General features: G+C 42.0%; 1 protein-coding gene and 1 long non-coding RNA gene across 5 annotated transcripts in view; both read right to left on the bottom strand.

Annotated features, from left to right (window-relative positions):
* Nucleotides 1–3,547: 3,547 nt before the first annotated feature.
* LOC117509433 lies at nt 3,548–4,458 on the bottom strand. Its single transcript, XR_004560406.1, has 2 exons — nt 4,268–4,458; nt 3,548–4,231 (listed from the first exon to the last, which is right to left on the bottom strand). It is a non-coding gene; the product is annotated as an uncharacterized LOC117509433 (long non-coding RNA).
* A 1,547-nt stretch (nt 4,459–6,005) lies between these two features.
* Nucleotides 6,006–21,245, bottom strand: part of arhgap32a (Rho GTPase activating protein 32a) — a 109,149-nt gene continuing 93,909 nt past the window's right edge. For 3 of the 4 annotated variants that reach the window (XM_034169133.1, XM_034169132.1, XM_034169135.1), the window contains 4 exons: nt 19,061–19,213; nt 18,869–18,943; nt 11,623–12,291; nt 6,006–10,077 (listed from right to left, as the gene is read on the bottom strand). In XM_034169133.1, the coding sequence (XP_034025024.1) occupies nt 7,838–10,077; nt 11,623–12,291; nt 18,869–18,943; nt 19,061–19,213 (3,137 nt within the window). In that variant the 3' untranslated portion in view covers nt 6,006–7,837. The remainder of the gene's footprint in view (nt 10,078–11,622; nt 12,292–18,868; nt 18,944–19,060; nt 19,214–21,245) is intronic. The other variant, XM_034169134.1, reaches the window with a different exon arrangement.

Genomic DNA, 21,245 nt, shown 5'->3' with positions numbered 1-21,245 from the left:
GTATGTGTGCGTATATGTATATACATCCTATATATTTATCTTAGCTCTTATACATTCTGTACATTTTGTAACATTGTTATAGTGTAAAGTTTTTATTATATATTATTTGTTTTACTGCTCTATTTCATTTAATTTTTTTGTTTGTTTCTTATGTTAGCACCAAGTACCACAGCAATTTCCTAATGTTGTGAACTTGTTCACTCATATGGCAATAAAACATTTCTGATTCTGATTATAGCAGTGATTAGCGCTTGCAGTAAATATACCGTAGCCCTAATTGTTGGAACAGGTGCTGTTACAGCCATCCCCAGTCTCCCCTACATTCATAAATTTCCAATAATGTTTTGTAATGGAACATTAAACTGTAATGAACAAGCAAATTTTTTTTTTTTTTTGTGGAAGCATTAAAATGCTACAAACTGCATACAGTCAGAGCCATCAAGGCTTTTAAACAGCTCTCCTAAAGGTAAATATTGCATGAAACACATTTTTAACTGTAAAGATTCATTTTCTCAAGAGAGTGATGATTATCCCGTGGATCAGCTGACAGTCTTTTCAGTTTGCACCTGCTGCTCTTTGCACCATTACAGCATCTGGACCAGACCAGATGTTCCTGAATAATTTCTGAGACAGGTGAAAGGTCTTTCCCTTCACGGCTGACGTCGGCTCGCTCTACATTTCTTCCAATTCAGACATATCAACACAAGCAATTTCTTACTTTGAAGCTTCACAGCCTATCTGAGGAGGAGTAGGGGACGGAGGGGGAGGAACCCCCCCCCCCTTTTTCCCCAGTCATTTCATTTGCCCCCTACTGAAAAATAAGACTTTAACCTGATCCTGAAAGGGAGCATGTCTCAAATGCATCACAATGTCCAAAAGGCAGATGGCTGTCTTGCAAGGCAACAATTCTCTTTCTGAAACGCTGAATAATACATGCATATCTCGCTGTGATCCGGCAAATTCAATAGCCTATAGAGGAGGATTGCTCTCAACGTAAGTGTTTTGCTGGAGGCCCTTCTTTTTCCTCAGGTCCAGTCTCCCATAAATAATTTGCCTTCAACCTTCACATGCATAAAAATTGCAACTTGTTGGTTATGAGAGAGAACAGTGAGAATGCTCTTTGAATGCCAATGCGGCGATGAATAAACAATGGCTCGCTGCTCCAGGAGGAACGCCGAGCTGCCAGGAGACACCACTTGGAGTCCACGGCTTCTCCTAATGGTTTTTACCACAAACCAAGTCTTTCACTCGGCTGTGAATGGGAGGCTGTTTCGGTCCAAAGGACAACTTCTTTAATCATCTCTAACAAAGCAACAATTCTCACGGCTCGTCCTACATCTTTAACCGATTCCTGCTAATTATCCACCAAAAACCAACTCTGAATAGATTTATAAAATGTCAGGGCTGGCATTATACTTTCAAAGCACGGCACCATTATCTGTGACTGAGCTCATGGTCAGACCAACTCGTAAGAGTTTAATTAATCAAAGTTTCACAATAAATCCAGGTGGGTCCTAATAACCTCCACGTGAGGTTCTGAAGCACTGAGTGTAATCAGTGAGCAGCTTCTGCAGCCTTCCTGTTCAAACAGGTGTTTTGGAGCCACTGTCCGAGCTTCCCCACAACTGGAACTTTATTTTTGTGGTGCAACAGTGCCATCCGCTGGGGAGCATGTGGTACTGTGGGACCATGTACATAAGGGTTGGCTGATTAGTACAGAAGGTGAATCTGAAGGAATAATGTTAAATCAGTATTGCGACTCCTTTGACAAGTAATTCCACTGGAGGCGTCAAATTTGGCATTTGTCTTTGCAGCATCATCAAGCATCTTGAAAAGAATACGTGACTGTCATTGTCATTAAGGGGTGACTGTTCAGCTTCACCAATAATGCCAAAGTCAGGGCAGGTCAGATCTGGCAGCAAGATGTGGTCTGATCCACCATTACTGGTAACCATCCAAAGAGACCAAAGATCTATCCCACCTCCTCCTAAAAATAACCATCTATTATATGTTGCAGTCTGGTGGTATTTGGGCATCCCACTGGTCTTGTTCAGTTGCTGAGGTTCCTAAGCATTGAAGTAAAGGCATACTGGATCATCTAGGAAGTGTGCTACATGTCCAAGGTAGCATAGCTGTGGTGTCCTTAAAACAGAGGTATTACACCTCAGACACAAAGTCATTCTAGCAGCACCCAAGGATTATCTGGAGAGACTCACGACCAAAGACTAGTTATCGTCTTCGGTCACTGGTTAAGAGTTCAAATCTCACAAAAAGACTCAAAGCACCAGGAGGCTAAAGACCTGGACTTTCACCATCCTTCAAAGGTGCCAGAACCACCAAACACTTCTGTGCAGTGGTCCTGACTCCTCCACGTGTATCCAGAAGCCTCTCATTCTCATGGGTTAAAGATCCCAGAGACATGAATGTTAGAGGTGAGATAAGTCAACAATTCCTCAACACCTTCAACACTTCACCACAAACACACCTCTCACGGCTAAGTCCAGGAGTTTAGTGGCACACGAGTGGACAGATGAATTTAAGAGAGGACTGGAACCACCCAGAGGTGCTGAAAAGGGGAGAATAAGGAGAAGGATTCTAGGGGCCCATGATATGACTGGGGCCCAGAGAGGCCCCTAATACAATTATAATACTGACAAAATTATATGGGGTGGTGCAGTAAGATTTCTTTTCATGGGGCCCAAAATCCCTGGCAGCACCTCTGGAACCACCACTGACTCCAGAAGAAAACACTGATCAGATTCAACCCATGGATGATTAATCGTCAATCCATCCATTCGTGCATCAATTTTCTAAACCCACTTATTCCAGTTAGGGGGTTACAGTGGGGTGGGGGGTGCCTGGAGCCTATCCCAACAGTCACTGGGTGAGAGGATTAATGCACCCTGGACAGGCTGTTGGTCTGTCACAGGTCTGATTGCCAATCAAATAGCTAATGGAGAAACTGACACATCTGGGCATCTCCACCCCCATCTGCCAGTGGATCAAGGACTTCCCCACAAACCGCCCGCAGTCCATGAAACTTGGCCAGTTTCTTCAGATGCAAAGGGCAATGTGCTTGTGTTTGATGAGTACTTCCTAAAGAAGCACACCATAAATGCAGAGTTCTATGCCAGTTTGCCGAGGCAGCCAAGTGAAACTATCAAAAACAAACACCCAAGAAATCTACCACAGGGGGTGTGGTTTCATCAGAGCAATGCCCCGCCTCACACCAGGAACACAGGGCAAAGATGTCCTAACTGCCAAAGGCTTTTTGTTTGTTCTTTAACCATCAACATCAGCAACAAAGATTTCCAAAAGACAATAATCAGTAATGACAGAACAGTGAGGGAAACCACAGCTCACTGAGGCTGATGGTTCAAGCCCCGCCTACTCTCAGTGTGGGTGTGTCCTTAGGCAAGACACTATCAAGTTGATCAGTGAGGAACATTGAGCTGCAAAAAAACAAAAGCCAAAGCAACATTGTAGAAATATCCCACTACAGAATTTATCTCTTCTGAATTAGAAGGGAATTAGTGGAGGAAACACATACTTAGATATACATCTTTATTTAGGTTTTTTTTTTAAATCCCACTAAAATAGTGCTTTTCAACAGAATATCTTCATCTATATGTAGAATTAAACTTCAATCAAGAAAATATCACATGTAAAACAACACATTGTTAAAGGAAGAAAGGAAATAGTCTTTTTAAGATAAAGCACAATGCAAAACAAAACATTTTCCTTATGAATGAGCTGATTTTCACAATGGTAGTTTAATCATCACACTCATTCTTTTATGACTGCATCATTCAACAACCCCTTTGTGATTCTTCGGAAAATCTGTAAAATTACAAAGCAAGCTTTTAGTCCTCAAAGTGCGACTTTTCATGATTCAGAGCAAGCGACTTATGACAGGAAAAAAATAAAAATATATATATATATATCAAGAGGCTTCATGTTCACCATGGTAAGACAATGGATTTGATCGACAAAAGTGCTTGTTGACGTCTGAGCAGACTCCATTAGAAAATCGAGTGTAAAGTTCACATTATTTATACAAATATACATCTACAACTATTTTACACACCGTGCTATGGAAGCCTGTATCAGGGAGGCGAAGGGGCTAGTCAGTGAAAAAGTAATTTTTATTATGTTCACTCAGTAATTTCAGAAAAAAATAAACAAAAACACTTAACTAAAAAATTTGGACTTTTTTTATTTCATAATTTAACTCCAGACTCTGCAATTCAAAATTTGACCCTTTAACTGAATAATTTAGCCTTTTCATAACTATGACTTAAAGATTTGAAGTTTTGACATTTCATTACATAATTCAAACTTTTAGGGTCCTATCTTCCACTCAGCACAAATCAGCACACAACACAACCAGGGATGGCTGCTAATGTTCGTAAGTACTGAGCCCATGGGCCAGTAGATTTTTGGCGGCCCAAATATAAACACTTGGTGGCCAAAATATAAGCATTTGGTGGCCAGAGCTCATTTTTGGTGGCGCAAATGTAAACACTTGTCGGCCAGAGCTCATATTTGGTGGCCCAAATGTAGAAATTTGGCTGCAAGAGCTCATTTTTGGTGGCCAAATGTAAACATTTGGCTGCCAGAGTACATTTTTGGTGGCCCAGATGTAAGCATTTGGTGGCCACAGCACATTTTTGGTGGCCTCAAATGTAGACATTCAGCAGCCAGAGTACATTTTTGGTGGCCAAAATGTAAATCTAATTAACAATTCAGAAAGAGCAATTTTTATTAGACCTTTCTTTCCTTAGTGATACACCGATAAATGTAGAATCATTAACAGAATTAAATCATACAATTTGTGTGTGTGTGTGTGTATATATATATATATATATATATGTGTTTGGATCCAGCTATATATTGTGAGTATTTGTTACTTGACCAGTTAAGCATTGATTAAAAAAAACACTGCAGAAGATTTTGTCTTTTTATGCATCATATTCCAGCCACTATACACAAGTTGTCCAACCACTTTAGCAGTTTTGTTAAGCTTATTAATTCCATACTTGAATAGTGGTGTCATACTGGTAGCTACTAGCTAGCTAGAGACAATCACAGTTCTCACTCAGAAATGTTTGCTAACAATAACGTTACAGTACTGTTCACTGTTTTCGTAGCATTTTAGAATAAAAATCATACAGGACTGGGGTGTTTGTGGAACTGTCAGAATCACCTATATCGCATATAGTTACCTACGAATAAAGGTAGAGGGCGCCCTATTGTTATTGCCAAATTTTGTTGAGATTTCCAGTCAGCCGTGCTGCCACATCTGGCTGTATTTTAAACTGTGCTGTGGTCACAAAGCGAGTAATTACATGTATACGCACTGTGTTCAATAAATTTAGCAAAAGACCTAACAGAATTTGATTAATCTTTCTCATATTAGCAGCATGGTTTTCTTCTGGCTTCCATGTGCTGGGCACATGACGCACAGGAAAATCCCATGAAATATCTATGGATAAAGGAGAGCAATTGGGTTAAGTTCCCCAAAGACCAGAAGAAGCAGACAACTCGGAAAAACCTGTCGTGCAGTCAGGGTGAATTGATGGAAAACAAACTGAGTTAATATTTACAGATAAGTGATTTGGAGAATTTGGATGTTTGTGTAAACAGTATGTTGCATTTGTGAAGGCTTCCAGCATGGAAGTCAGGTGTCCACAGAGTAAACACAAATGGGAAAAAAAAACAAAAGCTGTACCTGACGGCTTCACCTCATGGAGCTTTGGTGGCTGCTTTGACACATTGGCAGAGATCTGTTAACTTGCCGGAAAACCTCTCACTTATCTGTGCATATGAAGGGAATGACAGATCATGACCTCTGACCTGTTCAATTACTGTTATGCCAAAAGTACACCCAGGATTAACAAAGAGAAATAAATACAACGTCTATACATCTGGCACTCAGTTTTTCTCTTAGATTAAATGCCATGCAAATCGCAAAAATGGGCTGGAAATGTCCCAAATATCTCTTAGTACTATGCACTGTAGACTATGCACCAGATAGGGCCCTAGAAGTCAAAATTATGACTCAGTATCTCATAACTGACCTAGAAAGTCTGCTTGTTAAATTTTTGAATTATTATTATTGTTTAAACTTTTAATTTTAAAGGTTGATATATTGACAATTTCTAGTTTGTCATATTTCAGATCTTCATGGCTGCCAACCAAAACATTAAAAACCAAAACATTAACATTTTCATTAAAATCACTGATTTAATGTTAGATGTTTGACGTATTTCATTATTTTGACTTTATCTCATAATTCTGACTTATTTCAGAGCTTGTAAAGTCATGTTCACTTCATCTCTATTTTGACTTGTTTGAGAACTTGAGCATGACCAAAATGTTAATATTTTAATGAATAATTTTGTCCATGATAAAATTTCACCTCTTTATTTTAATAATTTTGATTTTTTTTTCAGAAATTATGTCATAACATTCATGACTTAAAAATCCAAAATGCTGACATTTTCATGAATAATTGTGACTGAATGTTAAAACTGTGATGTATTATTTCATTATTTTGACTTTATCTCATAACTTTGAAACTTAAAAACATGGCATAATACAACATATAAAGTTTGATGCCAACCACTGATATAATCCCATTAACTTAAATTTTTTTTTTCACTTTTTAACCTCAAATTGACTTTAATTGTATTAAATTGTAAGTTTGACTAAAACGTTAAAATTTTCAGAATTCCGTTTTTAAAAGGTTACATTTTGACTTTATGACTTAGTACCTCATAACTGATCTCAAAAGTATGTGTGTGTGTTTTTTTTTTTTTTTTTTTTTTTTTTTACTTGGAATTTCAAATTTTGACTTAATCTTTATTTTGGCAGATTTCAGAATTTATAGTCATGTGACTGACCTAAATAGCTAAAACATTAACATTTTAATGATTTTTTTTTTCATTTAATGTTAAAACGTTTGACTTATCCATAATTTTGACTTGTATGAGAACTTGTAACATCATGTCATATATGAATTAAAAGCTAAAATTATCATGTTTTAATGACTAACTCTATCAATGTTAAATGTTAAACTCATTTTAATTATGTTGACTCTGTCATAATTTTGACTTATTTCAGAACTTAACTTAAAAAGACAAAATGCTGACATTTTAATGAATTTGACTTAATGTCAAAATTTTGACGTAATTCATTATTTTGAATTTTTATTTACTATCTCAAAACTAAAATAAATAAATAAATAAATAAAAACTTGGCATAATACAACATAGACTGTTTGATGCTAACCATTGATATAACATTAACTTAAAATCCAAATTCTCACTTTTAAGCCTCAATTTTAATTTAATTGTATAAGTTTGAGGAAAACATTCAATCATTTCATAATTACATTTATAAAAGTTTATATTTTGACTGTTTGACTGTTACTTTTATCTTATAAGTGATTTACTACAAGGCTTATATTCCCACATCCTTTCAGAGTTATCAGGTGTTCCACACATAGATTTCTATACCTTTGAACATATATTTTAAGATCATTAACTTAACATAAAGCCAACCTCACATTCTATATTTTTACACACAAAATAAAATCAGCCTCCCGTTTGTTTCAGCCGCTTACTGCCACAATCTGCATAAGATTCATTTGTTCCCTGCGAGTCCCTTCAAACATAAAATACGACCCTCTGATGCGGGTACGGTAAAACCGATCTCACTGTTAGCAGCTCCTGAAGGTTAAAACAAACTTTTAACAGTCGGTTGGTCTGGCAGAGGATAAAGTGCTGTTGTCCTTTGGCCCGGATGTGGAATTTGATAAAGCCAGTGGTCTGAATCACTTGAAGACTCCAGTGTCTGATCTCAGTGCAGCCTGATAAAAAGCCTCATGACCCAGAGCTCTGGACAGCAGTCTCTGTCTGTGAGGAGACATATAGCCCGGGCCAGGCAGATATCCGGCTGCAGCTTTACCGGATCTTGTGGCTTTAGGTTTGGTGGCTGCGTAATACCCCTCCATGTGGTCCTGCTGCGTGTTTTTGACTTTAGCACTCCGAGTCCTTCTGGTTGGCTGAGAGGAAAAGGATCCCAGATGCTCGGGATCCAGAGAGGATTTGGCATTGTAGTGATAGCAGTGATGATTGTCCCTAGTGCTCTGCGAGCGCCCCGTCCTCCTGAAGATGCCGGGTTTCAAAATGCCAGCATAGCTGCCAGCGGCGTTTGTCACGATTAATCTTTCCTGGTCTTGACTGCGTGTATGGCTTCTGTCATTGTGCTCGACATTCTTGAGGTTCGTGGAGCAGCGCTCTGGGAGGGAGGGGACTTTGCGAAGCGGCGGCTGTTGCTGTGCTCGGTGAGGCTGGGAGGAGTCATCTTTGATCTGAATCCGCCTGGACGGGACAAGCGCCCCAGTAGACCGCGGACCGATCGGTCGCCTAATGACCTCAGCGCTCACCTGGCGAGATCTTGGGGAGGTTGGGGATGTAGCCACGTTTTGGCTCTCTGCCCTTTCGGTGGAGAGCAGGCAAGCGTTACCGGGGTCTGACATGCTTCTCGCGTGCATCACCTCTCTCCCCCTCGAGCCCGTTGGCAGGACGGGACTCTCGTACGGCGACACAGCTGTGCGTGTGATTTTATGTCTGCATTCATTCTTTACTGGTTGATACACAGCTCTCTCGTAAATGTCAGCATCGTAATCGCCTGTGTTGGCGCCCATGTACGGCTCCCTGTTCACAGGCGGGGCACGGTGCGGAGAGTAGTTGTAGTAATCCAGCTGTCCGCTCGCCCTCGTAGAACGTGACGTGTAGGACTGACTATGTCGGATACCTCTTCTCCGCCAGGGCGCCACATACCAGCAAGAGCCTTCTATTAAACTCAAGTCTGAACAGTGGTAGTCAGCACACGTGTCATCAAACTGGGGCCGTACAGGGTGGAGGCCGGTCCGAACCAGCCTCCGACAGGCCCCGTCCTGGTTTGGTGATTGCTCGCAATAAAACATGGTGTTAGGGGGTGAGATTTCTGTCTCGGCCAACTCATGGTGACTAATCTGAGGGGCATGGAAGGAGCGAGCCCTCCGGATGGCCGGGTGCCCGACTGCTCTATCTCCTGATGGCTGCCACTGGCCCTGCTGCCTGTGGCAGCCGCTGATAAGATGCTCATCTCGAGGGTATCGTCTGCACTGAGGTGACAAAGGGTGGCTTAAGCCCGAAGAGCTGTAGCAGCTTTCCGAGGACTGCCTGTAAACATTTTTTAGTGCTGAAAGGTGATGTGGTAGAGCATCAGGCTGAGGGCAGTGAGGTACTGGCATTCGTCCTGCATCAACAGGCCTATGATGGTGATTACTGTAGATGTCCTCAATCAAGTCCTCTGGGCTGTAGGGGCTAGCTAAGGCTGGCTCAAATGGACGTGGAAGAAGCTCCTCGAGTGAGGGAGGCACAGAGGTCTCAGCTAAAACAGCACGGAAGTTAAAGACGTTGATGGCGTCAGTGTTCACATATACAGGAGACGTGGACGGGCTCAGAGGAGAGCAGACAGGTTGAGTGGGTGTTGAAACATCGACACTTTGATAGGTGGGTTCTGCCTGCATGTTTTTCTGCCTTGCCCCTCGGAGCAGCTGCTCTTTCTCCTCTCTTCCGTCCTTCATCTCCGTGCTGCCTTCATCAAAGCTTCCCGACCCAAGCGGGCTGACGTTAGGTGTGAAATTGCACACGCTCTCCTGCCCGTCGGTGAGCTGTGACGGCTTGGAGCTCAGGTGTGCAGGCAGGAAGTGGAGAGGGTGAGAACAGCAGTGACTCTCGAGAGGCGGCCACTGCGACACAGGTGCGGCGTGAGGGCTGCAGTACTCCCGAGGATGCGTTCTGAGGTTGAGAATAGAGGGACGAGGAGGTCTGCCCTGGCCTCGGGGAGTGTCCTGTCTCTGCAGCAGGTGGAGTGGGATGTTTTCGTGGGTGTTTCTCCACTGGGAGTCGTGGGCGGCCTTTTGAGCAGATTCAGCCAGAGCCAAAGCCAGCTTGCGTGCAGCGCTCGTCAGAGGAGGGTGAGGAGGAAGAACAGATACTGAGCTCAAAAGTCTATCTGTTCCTGAGGAGGAATAAGACAAACAACGCTACAGTATGACAGGACAAACAAAGCTATGATAAGACATGATGGGACAAGACACAAAAGCTTTCATAAGAAACTACACAATGCATTATTATTTTGTTGTTATTATTAATGCTACTGTTATGGAAATACCAAGAACAAACCTAAATTCCAAAAACATTTTTGTCATATGTGAAATGCAAATATTACCAGATGTTAACGACCAACAAATCACTTTATTTTCTACTTTTATAATCCTTAGTCCTCTGGGGGTCCAAGGATATTTTCTCAATTTCATCATACTTCTTATAATTCCCTTAATGCTCATGTGTTGCATACTGAAATATTCAGACCAATCTCAGCTTTTTTAATGTGATACAAATATTTGTCTACAACACTACGTAGAGATATAATTTGGCTCTAATTCTGACAGTATGTAATTTGTTTTGTGAAATTCGTCAAACCAATAGTGAATATACATTTTTATTCATGTGGATGAACTGTTTTGGTATTAGAAATGAGTTTACAAAAGGCTTTAGGTCACAAATGTTGTGCAATATATGAAAAAGTTTTAAAACAATGCATTATAAAGCAATGCATAATAGTAACTCCCTTCCCTTGTGTTTACTTGGGGTTGCCACAGCAGATAAAATCATTTGCATGTTGATTTGGCACAAGTTTTGCTCTTCCTGACTCAACTCCATACTGAAGAATGTGCAGGAGTGGAGTTTGAACCGGGAACCTTCCGCACTGAAAACAAGCGCACTTATAATAAATTAAAATAAATACAACATGTGCTGTGCAGTTCAGCAGCGCTGCCTGCTGGGAACTATACAGCAGAGAAGTGGAACATTCCAAAACAGTATTTATGAAAAATAATACTATCGCCTGTCTGTTGGATGTCTCTTTTTAATGTCAAAAAATGGCCATTACTGCCTTGGAGGAAAAAAAATTGCAGCACCAATCCTGTAGAAACCCATCCATGTATTTTTTTTTCATGACAATTTTCTTTCTCTGTAAGACTAAATAAAAAATTTAAAAAGTGTTTTCAAGTTGAGAAGACCATTCTTTTTGAGGCGAGGCAGCCAGAGCACAGCCTCTCGCAGGGACAAAGAGGGGACATACCCCTCTTACATTCTCTGGCCTCTAGGGTTGGCTGTGAATCAAAGATCATCAAGAGGAGAGATGGATATTACAGCTGAGAGTTTGTATTTTCAGGAAGTGATTGAACAAAGTCTCTACGAAGTTCTGTCACTGATCTACAGCAGACATATGATAGAAAAACAGACTTTGATATACTGATGTGTTCCTCAACCCCAGAGGGTTAAGCTGTATTCACATTACAGGTCTGCCTCTCACCCAACAACTACTGTGACAGGCTCCAGCTTCCCTGTGACCCTTAACTGAAATAAGCGGGTATAAAAAAAAAAATGAATGAATGAATACAAATTGAGCTGAATTTATAAATGAGGAGCATCTGTGTTATTTGCATTTCACATCCCGCTTTTGGGAACTGAAGTACTGTTGATGAGGAGTGATCCTGACCTGGATCGGGCAGGTTCTGTGCAGATTGGCTGAGGTCCGTCAGGGCCGATGCCTGGCTTGCTGTGCTGAGCGGACTTCCGTGCTGGAAAGGCACCCTGGATTCCTTTCCATCTGCTGGTGAAGAGGAGGGGCAGGGAGCCGGAGGAGCTGAAGCTGCCCCTCGAATTGGGGTCGAGACTGATGCAATCTGAACATCTGCTTGTGTCTTAAAGGACTTCTTCCTAAGTTTCGGAGAGAGTGCTTTGCTGCTCCCCTTCTTCTTACCTTTGTCGAGCACGGGGCTGATATCTGGAGACTGAGGATAGCTGACGTTATTATTCGGAGAGGAGACGGGCTCCGAGTCGGTGGAGCACCCTGCACTCTTCATCCACTTTTTGCCGTGTTGCTGTGGAGATGTTGCTAAAGGTGGACTGCACTGAAAGGACATGGGGTCGAAGTCCAAATTGTAGATACCTGCAGCTGGCGGACAGAGGTCGAGATAGTCCTCCTGATGTGGAGGCGAGGGAGAATCTGCCCTGCGGACATGATCAGAGTCGTTACGGCCGTCGGTCAGATGAGGCATACTGACATCGTCTTTACTTCTGGTGACATGAACATCGTCTTTGCTGACGGCTGAAACGGCCTCGCTGGTGGAGCGAGGCCTGAGGGGCCGGTAACACGAAGGTTCACCTGGGATGAACAAAATATCAATAAGGTGCAAAAAACAACAGATGCTGTGGAATTAGAACTCAAGTCCAAGGAAAGGCTAATATTACGTTACATCGCTCAAAATGTGGCCTATGAGAGAATTCCGTCAGGCTCTCCACATTTTATTGGAGAACATTTCAAAACTTTTTAGGACTAGACAGTTGACACACGACTGTCCTTCTAAAAATTCAAGCTGGTAAAAGTCATTTGAAGGGCTTCTTTTATGAAACAATGATTATATTTACACTGACAGCAATAATTTGAGTATTGACCTTATCCTGAATATATTTACATTACAGCATTTACCCAAGTTTTTTGAAGAATATTCCAATCATATTCCCGTTTACATCACAGAGCAAAGTCTGATTACTGTCTGATTAATGACATCACATTCCCTGAAATATGTGCTGCAAAATGCTGTTAACACTCCAGTAGGAGGTCAAATTCTGATTGGGGCGTTTATTTGTCCGCAAAGTACATCAATAATCAGACTAAGATTGGAATACTCCACATTATTGCTTCATCTAATTATGAACAATGGCAAATCTGAATCAAAAACTCAAAAGTGCTTTGCAATGATGCCTCACATTCACCCTTTCACACACCAATGACAGGGTGCTGCCATACAAGGCGCTCAACTGCACACTCGGAGCAACTGGGGGATCAAAGACCTTGCTCAAGGGCCATTAGTGATTTTTCCAGTTTGGGGAGGGTTTGAACCCAGGACCCTCTGGTCTCAAGGCCAACGCTTAACCACTAGACCATCACCTCAACTCTATGACCTTATCATCATAAAGGTAAAGCCCCGGTCACACGGCACTAACGAAGGACACCGAAGCCAAAACGAAACCAGAAATCTGGACTTAGGTTGACTTTTGGAGACATCAATTAACAGTCGTCCAACTTCGTTTCTGTAGCTGGCGCTTCGTCAGAATTTTCAAACTGTTGAAAAATGTGAATGAATCCCGATGACAACATCAATTCGTCCGTATTCTGTTTTGCTTTCTGTCTTGACGGTTCCTCATCATTTGCATAGTTCCTGTACCGTCAGCGTTCAGCTTGACTGTCGTCCAACTTTGTCCAACCTTCCAAGTCCAACGTCTGGCACGAATGTTGACGATAACTGAACGGATCAATAACTAAAGCTCAGACGAGCTGAACGTGACTCGTCCATGTGTGCGACGAAAAGCAACGTTGTACTGAAACAGCGGCAAGAACGTTTATGAACTACTTTAACTATTTATGCACGCTCCAGCCATTTGTGGCTAGAACAGCTGTGCGCTCATGCACATGCAGCCACAAACAGCTGGAACAGCCGTGTGCACACGCAGCCACAAATGGCTGGAATGGCCGTGTGCACATGCACACACTTGTGTTCGTTTCCGTTTTGTTTCTTTCTGTACTCGCAGGTTTTTCGGTGATTGGAGAAGTGCAGGATCATTTGTCCACCTTTTCTCAACAATTTCTGACTTTTTTTCGTTCAGCTATCGTTGTGTGCCGTGTGAGCGGGCGCTCATCAAAAAGCGCTGTTTACATGACAGGTTTTACTCGTACAAGATCTTATTCAGAATATGGTCTTAATCAGATTAACATCAGAATATTTATGTCCATGTAAACGTAGCTATGCGATGCAGACTTCAGTTTTCCACACGCTGCCCCTAGTGGCTGGGACAAAACCCAACGGGTATACAAGTCTCAAAACACCAGTGTCACTTATACTAACATAAACCCAGTTACAACCCTTTTAACCAGTCTATCCATGCTGATAAAACCAGATTATCTCTGTTACCTCTGTAAAGATTAAAGTGATTTAAGACATTTTACTCCTGGTTTACAATCACTTACTGTATTTTCTGGAGGATACGACACATCTATTGTTGTTATTATCAGCTCTTTGATTTAGGGTTTTTGTGCATTGCTGACATGTACTTTTGATTAGTATTAGTATTAGTATATATTCTTTTGTTACTAGAGTTTATTTTGTTCAGTGCTTTAAGTATTCCTGTGTAGCCAGTAATTATAATTATTGTTATTTTTCGGTATATAAGCTGCACTGGAGCATAAGTTGCAGCACTTCCCAAACTAGTAAAAACATTGTGATTTATACTCTGGAAAATATGGTAAATCCAAAGAAAAATACACAGAGCTATTAACTGGTTTAAATGTTTCAAACACATTTAAATGAATCAAAGGTCAGTTTAAACAAGAAGAGATTAAAATCAGGTTGGCTTAAAAACAAGAGAAAAGGAGCAAACCTTCACATTTGTCATTTTTAACAGTTCAATATTTGTTTGTATGTTTTTCTTCACTAGATAAATGACTTCTACTCATCAGTTATTAAAAAGTTAATGACTGTTTCTTTCCTGTTGATCCACTGAACCTTTCAGGTCAGGTGGTTGGCTCTCACTGCGGTATTGTATCACTTCCTGTTCCGGAGCACAGCGGTGTTTGGCTGTATCTGTTAGCTGTTTAATCTGCGTAGTTAGATTAATCTAGATAACTAGATAACGATTTGTTTCACAGTGTAATCTTCACGTGCCTTAACTAAAGCACTCCCTCTGTTGAATCACCTCTAAATTATTTACACATTATTCACTTTGTGTGTCTTTAGGAATCCGCTAGCTTAGCGCAGCTACTAGCTCTTAGCCGGTTTAGCATGGTGGCTTCTCCTGTCTCTCCCGCACTTTTCTGCTCTGGGTGTGAAATGTTTAGTTATTCCTCGGCCTCCTTTAGCAGTAATGGTACTTGTAATAAGTGTAGCTTATTCGTAGCTTTGGAGGCCAGGCTGGGCGAATTGGAGATTCGGCTCCGCACCTTGGAAAATCCTACAGCTACCAGGCCCCTGTAGTTGGTGCGGACCAAGGTAGCTTAGCCGCCGTTAGCTGTCCCCCAGCAGATCCCGAGCAGCCGGGAAAGCAGGCCGGCTGGGTGACTGTGAGGAGGAAGCGTAAAATGGCGTCTCACTAATTTAGAAGATCTTCACTTAGCCTGGAAAAAGAGTCTGTTGCTCTATAAAAAAGCCCTCCGTGAAGCTAGGACATCTTACTACTCATCACTAATTGAAGAAAATAAGAACAACCCCAGGTTTCTTTTCAGCACTGTAGCCAGGCTGATAAAGAGGCAGAGCTCTATTGAGCCGAATATTCCTTTAACTTTAACTAGTAATGACTTCATGACTTTCTTTGCTAATAAAATTTTAAATATTAGAGAAAAAATTACGCATAACCATCCCAAAGACATATCGTTATCTTTGGCTGCTTTCAGTAATGCTGGTATTTGGTTAGACTCTTTCTCTCCGATTGTTCTGTCTGAGTTATTTTCATTAGTTACTTCCTCCAAACCATCAACATGTCTATTAGACCCCATTCCTACCAGGCTGCTCAAGGAAGCCCTACCATTAATTAATGCTTCGATCTTAAATATGATCAGTCTATCTTTATTATACTCAACAAAAATATAAACACAATACTTTTGGTTTTGCTCCCATTTTGTATGAGATGAACTCAAAGATCTAAAACTTTTTCCACATACACAATATCACACGCTGTCGTATACACTGGTCCAGAGCATCCCAAACATGCTCAATCGGTGACATGTCCGGTGAGTATGCCAGCCATGCAAGAACTGGGACATTTTCAGCTTCCAAGAATTGTGTACAGATCCTTGCAACATGGGGCCGTGCATTATCCTGCTGCAACATGAGGTGATGTTCTTGGATGTATGGCACAACAATGGGCCTCAGGATCTCATCACAGTATCTCTGTGCATTCAAAATGCCATCAATAAAATGCACCTGTGTTCTTCGTCCATAACAGACGCCTGCCCATACCATAACCCCACCGCCACCATGGGTCACTGGATCCACAACATTAACATCAGAAAACCGCTCACCCACACGACGCCACACGCGCTGTCTGCCATCTGCCCTGGACAGTGTGAACCGGGATTCATCCGTGAAGAGAACACCTCTCCAACGTGCCAAACACCAGCGAATGTGAGCATTTGCCCACTCAAGTCGGTTACGACGACGAACTGGAGTCAGGTCGAGACCCCGATGAGGACGACGAGCATGCAGATGAGCTTCCCTGAGACCGTTTCTGACAGTTTGTGCAGAAATTCTTTGGTTATACAAACCGATTGTTTCAGCAGCTGTCCGAGTGGCTGGTCTCAGACGATCTTGGAGGTGAACATGCTGGATGTGGAGGTCCTGGGCTGGTGTGGTTACACGTGGTCTGCGGTTGTGAGGCTGGTTGGATGTACTGCCAAATTCTCTGAAACGCCTTTGGAGACGGCTTATGGTAACGAGCAACAGCTCTGGTTGACATTCCTCCTGTCAGCATGCCAATTGCACGCTCCCTCAAATCTTGCGACATCTGTGGCATTGTGCTGTGTGATAAACTGCACCTTTCAGAGTGGCCTTTTATTGTGGGCAGTCTAAGGCACACCTGTGCACTAATCATGGTGTCTAATCAGCATCTTGATATGGCACACCTGTGAGGTGGGATGGATTATCTCAGTAAAGGAGAAGTGCTCACTATCACAGATTTAGACTGGTTTGTGAACAATATTTGACGGAAATGGTGATATTGTGTATGTGGAAAAAGTTTTAGATCTTTGAGTTCATCTCATACAAAATGGGAGCAAAACCAAAAGTGTTGCGTTTATATTTTTGTTGAGTATAGTTGGCTATGTACCACAGGCTTTTAAGGTGGCAGTAATTAAACCATTACTTAAAAAGCCATCACTTGACCCAACTATCGTAGCTAATTATAGGCCAATCTCCAACCTTCCTTTTATCTCAAAAATTCTTGAAAGGGTAGTTGTAAAACAGCTAACTGATCATCTGCAGAGGAATGGTCTATTTGAAGAGTTTCAGTCAGGTTTTAGAATTCATCATAGTACAGAAACAGCATTAGTGAAGGTTACAAATGATCTTCTTATAGCCTCAGACAGTGGACTCATCTCTGTGCTTGTCCTGTTAGACCTCAGTGTTGCTTTTGATACTGTTGACCATAAAATTTTATTACAGAGATTAGAGCATGCCATAGGTATTAAAGGCACTGCGCTGCAGTGGTTTGAATCATATTTATCTAATAGATTACAATTTGTTCATGTAAATGGGGAGTCTTCTTCACAGACTAAGGTTAATTATGGAGTTCCACAAGGTTCTGTGCTAGGACCAATTTTATTCATTTTATACATGCTTCCCTTAGGCAGTATTATTAGAAAGCATTGCTTAAATTTTCATTGTTACGCAGATGATACCCAGCTTTATCTATCCATGAAGCCAGAGGACACACACCAATTTGTTAAACTGCAGGAATGTCTTACAGACATAAAGACATGGATGACCTCTAATTGCCTGCTTTTAAATTCAGATAAAACTGAAGTTATTGTACTTGGCCCCACAAATCTTAGAAACAAGGTGTCTAACCAGATCCTTACTCTGGATGGCATTACCCTGACCTCTAGTAATACTGTGAGAAATCTTAGAGTCATTTTTGATCAGGATATGTCCTTCAATGCGCATATTAAGAAAATATGTAGGACTGCTTTTTTGCATTTGCGCAATATCTCTAAAATTAGAAAGGTCTTGTCTCAGAGTGATGCTGAAAAACTAATTCATGCATTTATTTCTAGGCTGGACTATTGTAATTCATTATTATCAGGTTGTCCTAAAAGTTCCCTGAAAAGCCTTCAGTTAATTCAAAATGCTGCAGCTAGAGTACTGACGGGGACTAGAAGGAGAGAGCATATTTCACCCATATTGGCCTCTCTTCATTGGCTTCCTGTTAATTCTAGAATAGAATTTAAAATTCTTCTTCTTACTTATAAGGTTTTGAATAATCAGGTCACATCTTATCTTAGGGACCTCATAGTACCATATCACCCCAATAGAGCGCTTCGCTCTCAGACTGCAGGCTTACTTGTAGTTCCTAGGGTTTTTAAGAGTAGAATGGGAGGCAGAGCCTTCAGCTTTCAGTCTCCTCTCCTGTGGAACCAGCTCCCAATTCGGATTATGGAGACAGACACCCTCTCTACTTTTAAGATTAGGCTTAAAACTTTCCTTTTTGCTAAAGCTTATAGTTAGGGCTGGATCAGGTGACCCTGAACCATCCCTTAGTTATGCTGCTATAGACTTAGACTGCTGGGGGGTTCCCATGATGCACTGAGTGTTTCTTTCTCTTTTTGCTCTGTATGCACCACTCAGCATTTAATCATTAGTGATTGATCTCTACTCCCCTCCACAGCATGTCTTTTTCCTAATTCTCTCCCCACAGCCCCAGCCAATCCCAGCAGAAGACTGCCCCTCCCTGAGCCTGGTTCTGCTGGAGGCTTCTTCCTGTTAAAAGGGAGTTTTTCCTTCCCACTGTCGGCAAGTGCTTGCTCACAGGGGGTCGTTTTGACCGTTGGGGTTTTTCTGTAATTATTGTATGGCTTTTGCCTTACAATATAAGGCGCCTTGGGGTAACTGTTTGTTGTGATTTGGCGCTATATAAATAAAATTGATTGAATTGATAAAACATAAGTGCTAATGTACCAAAAAAGCAACAATTACCTTCTATGTTGTGCAAAGAGGTGAGAGATTCCTCACTTTTGGTTGAGCGTAAAGTACAGCTGTCGCCTCTTCCACCTGCACAGAAGGAACCCAACACGTTTAGCAGGAAATCTCCACCCACACACGAAAGCGGCCCAAATTACTGCAGAGAAGGCTGGATAAGGTTTGACTTTGCCACAGTAGCGGTCGAACCTGGCAGTGCGATGCTCTTTATCTCGTTGGGCTCGCTGGGGTGGCGCTTCAGCTTGCGTTTGGCCACAGAGTTGGACTTTCCCAGGTGGAAAAATGATAGCCAGTTCCCCACTGGAGACTTCTTTGCCTTTGTGGGAACCCGTTTGCTGCTGCAACGTACAAACAACAACTTTTATCCAACAAAAGTCAAAACATCTGGACTTTCAGGGATGAGAATGGGCAAAGAAAAAAAACTCTGAAAATCAGCGGGGGCCTGGGGGTCGCTGTAGGCCCCCAGCAGGGTCCAGGAGCAGTGTTCCTGGTGGGGGCCTACACGTTTTGAGTATTTCAGAGGCATTTCTGGGTCACTAGAGACACCTAATTTCAAGAATTTCCATTTTATGTTTTTTTGTATGTTGGGGTATGTCGAAGTCTTACTGTAATAACAGAATCTGTCTGTGGAGACCTTCTTTCAGTGATACCTGCCTCGTCCTGTAGCATATGTACATACTATAAATGCCATAGCATTAGACAGATATCACTGAACATGCGAAACTATTCTTCAAGTGTCTTTCCTTAACTTGCAATGAGCTCTGAAATATACTGAAACTTCATGCAAGTATGTGTACATCATTTAAAGAGATTAAAACCTATTAAAACACCATTTGTGGTACAAAACAGTGAATTTATTAATAATTACATATGAAATGGATGCTTACAAATTACTGTCCCATAATAAATTCTGAAATCACACCATGTGAGTTTGCAGCCCAACTACTTACAGTAGTGTTCAGAATAAATGTAGTGTTATGTGACTAAAAAGATTAATCCAGGTTTTGAGTATATTTCTTATTGTTACATGGGAAACAAGGTACCAGTAGATTCAGTAGATTCTCACAAATCCAACAAGACCAAGCATTCATGATATGCACACTCTTAAGGCTATGAGATTGGGCTATTAGTAAAAAAAAGTAGAAAAGGGGGTGTTCACAATAATAGTAGCATCTGCTGTTGATGCTACAAACTCAAAACTATTATGTTCAAACTGCTTTTTTAGCAATCCTGTGAATCACTAAACTCGTATTTAGTTGTATAACCACAGTTTTTCATGATTTCTTCACATCTGCGAGGCATTAATTTTGTTGGTTTGGAACCAAGATTTTGCTCGTTTACTAGTGTGCTTGGGGTCATTGTCTTGTTGAAACACCCACTTCAAGGGCATGTCCTCTTCAGCATAAGGCAACATGACCTCTTCAAGTATTTTGACATATCCAAACAGATCCATGATACCTGGTATGTGATATATAGGCCCAACACCATAGTAGGAGAAATATGCCCATATCATGATGCTTGCACCACCATGCTTCACTGTCTTCACTGTGAACTGTGGCTTGAATTCAGAGTTTAGGGGTCGTCTCACAAACTGTCTGCGGCCCTTGTGTTGTGTGGGCCGCTGAAGAGGAGGTACTGCTGGCCCACCACCACCAGATGGCGCCCTGCTTGGAGTGCGGGCTCCAAGCACGAGAGGGCGTCGGAGCCGCTGGAGGTGACAGCTGTCATCAATCAACACCAGCTGTCACCCATCACCACCACTATAAAGACCGGACTGCAACTCCACCTCCTCGCCGAGAAATCGTCTACCATACAGGTAATTTTCTCTGCTGACTTAAACTTTGAGTATTAGTCTGATCTCTTTCTGCAGCCGTTTTCCTGTGGTGTGCCTTATCTGCAGAGTTGGCGTTTGGTGTGGACTGCGACGGCTTCGCCTCACACCCCACTCAGATAAGTGGTTAACTCAGGAGCTGCACGAGTGTGTGATTGGAGGTGGAGGTTCTCCCTCCTTAACTGAACACAGACTGTGGGATTACTGAGTGTGCGGACTCACACTCATCCAGAACTGTTTCTGTTTTCTGCCAGCAGTACCGGGTCTGACTGCTGAAGACAGTGGCCACCTGGGGCGCAGGGCTTGGCGGCTCCGGTGGTCTTCATGTCCGTTGGTGGTGAGGCTTGTGTGGGTTCCGGCTTCTCTCTCACCGGACGTCTCCTATCTTCGAGTCTGCCACACGTCACCTTTTGTTGGATTGATATAACACATATTTGTATCTGTCTGTATCACGTTGTGCACCTTCACAACATTAAATTGTTACTTTTTGGCTATTCCATTGTCCCTTCATTAACGCCCCCTGTTGTGGGTCCGTGTCACGAC

This window comes from Thalassophryne amazonica, chromosome 4 (genome assembly GCF_902500255.1).
Source record: "Thalassophryne amazonica chromosome 4, fThaAma1.1, whole genome shotgun sequence".
NCBI classification, from domain to species: domain Eukaryota; kingdom Metazoa; phylum Chordata; class Actinopteri; order Batrachoidiformes; family Batrachoididae; genus Thalassophryne; species Thalassophryne amazonica.
The sequence above is the reverse complement of the archived record's forward strand: the minus strand, read 5'-3'. Positions and strand labels throughout refer to the sequence as shown.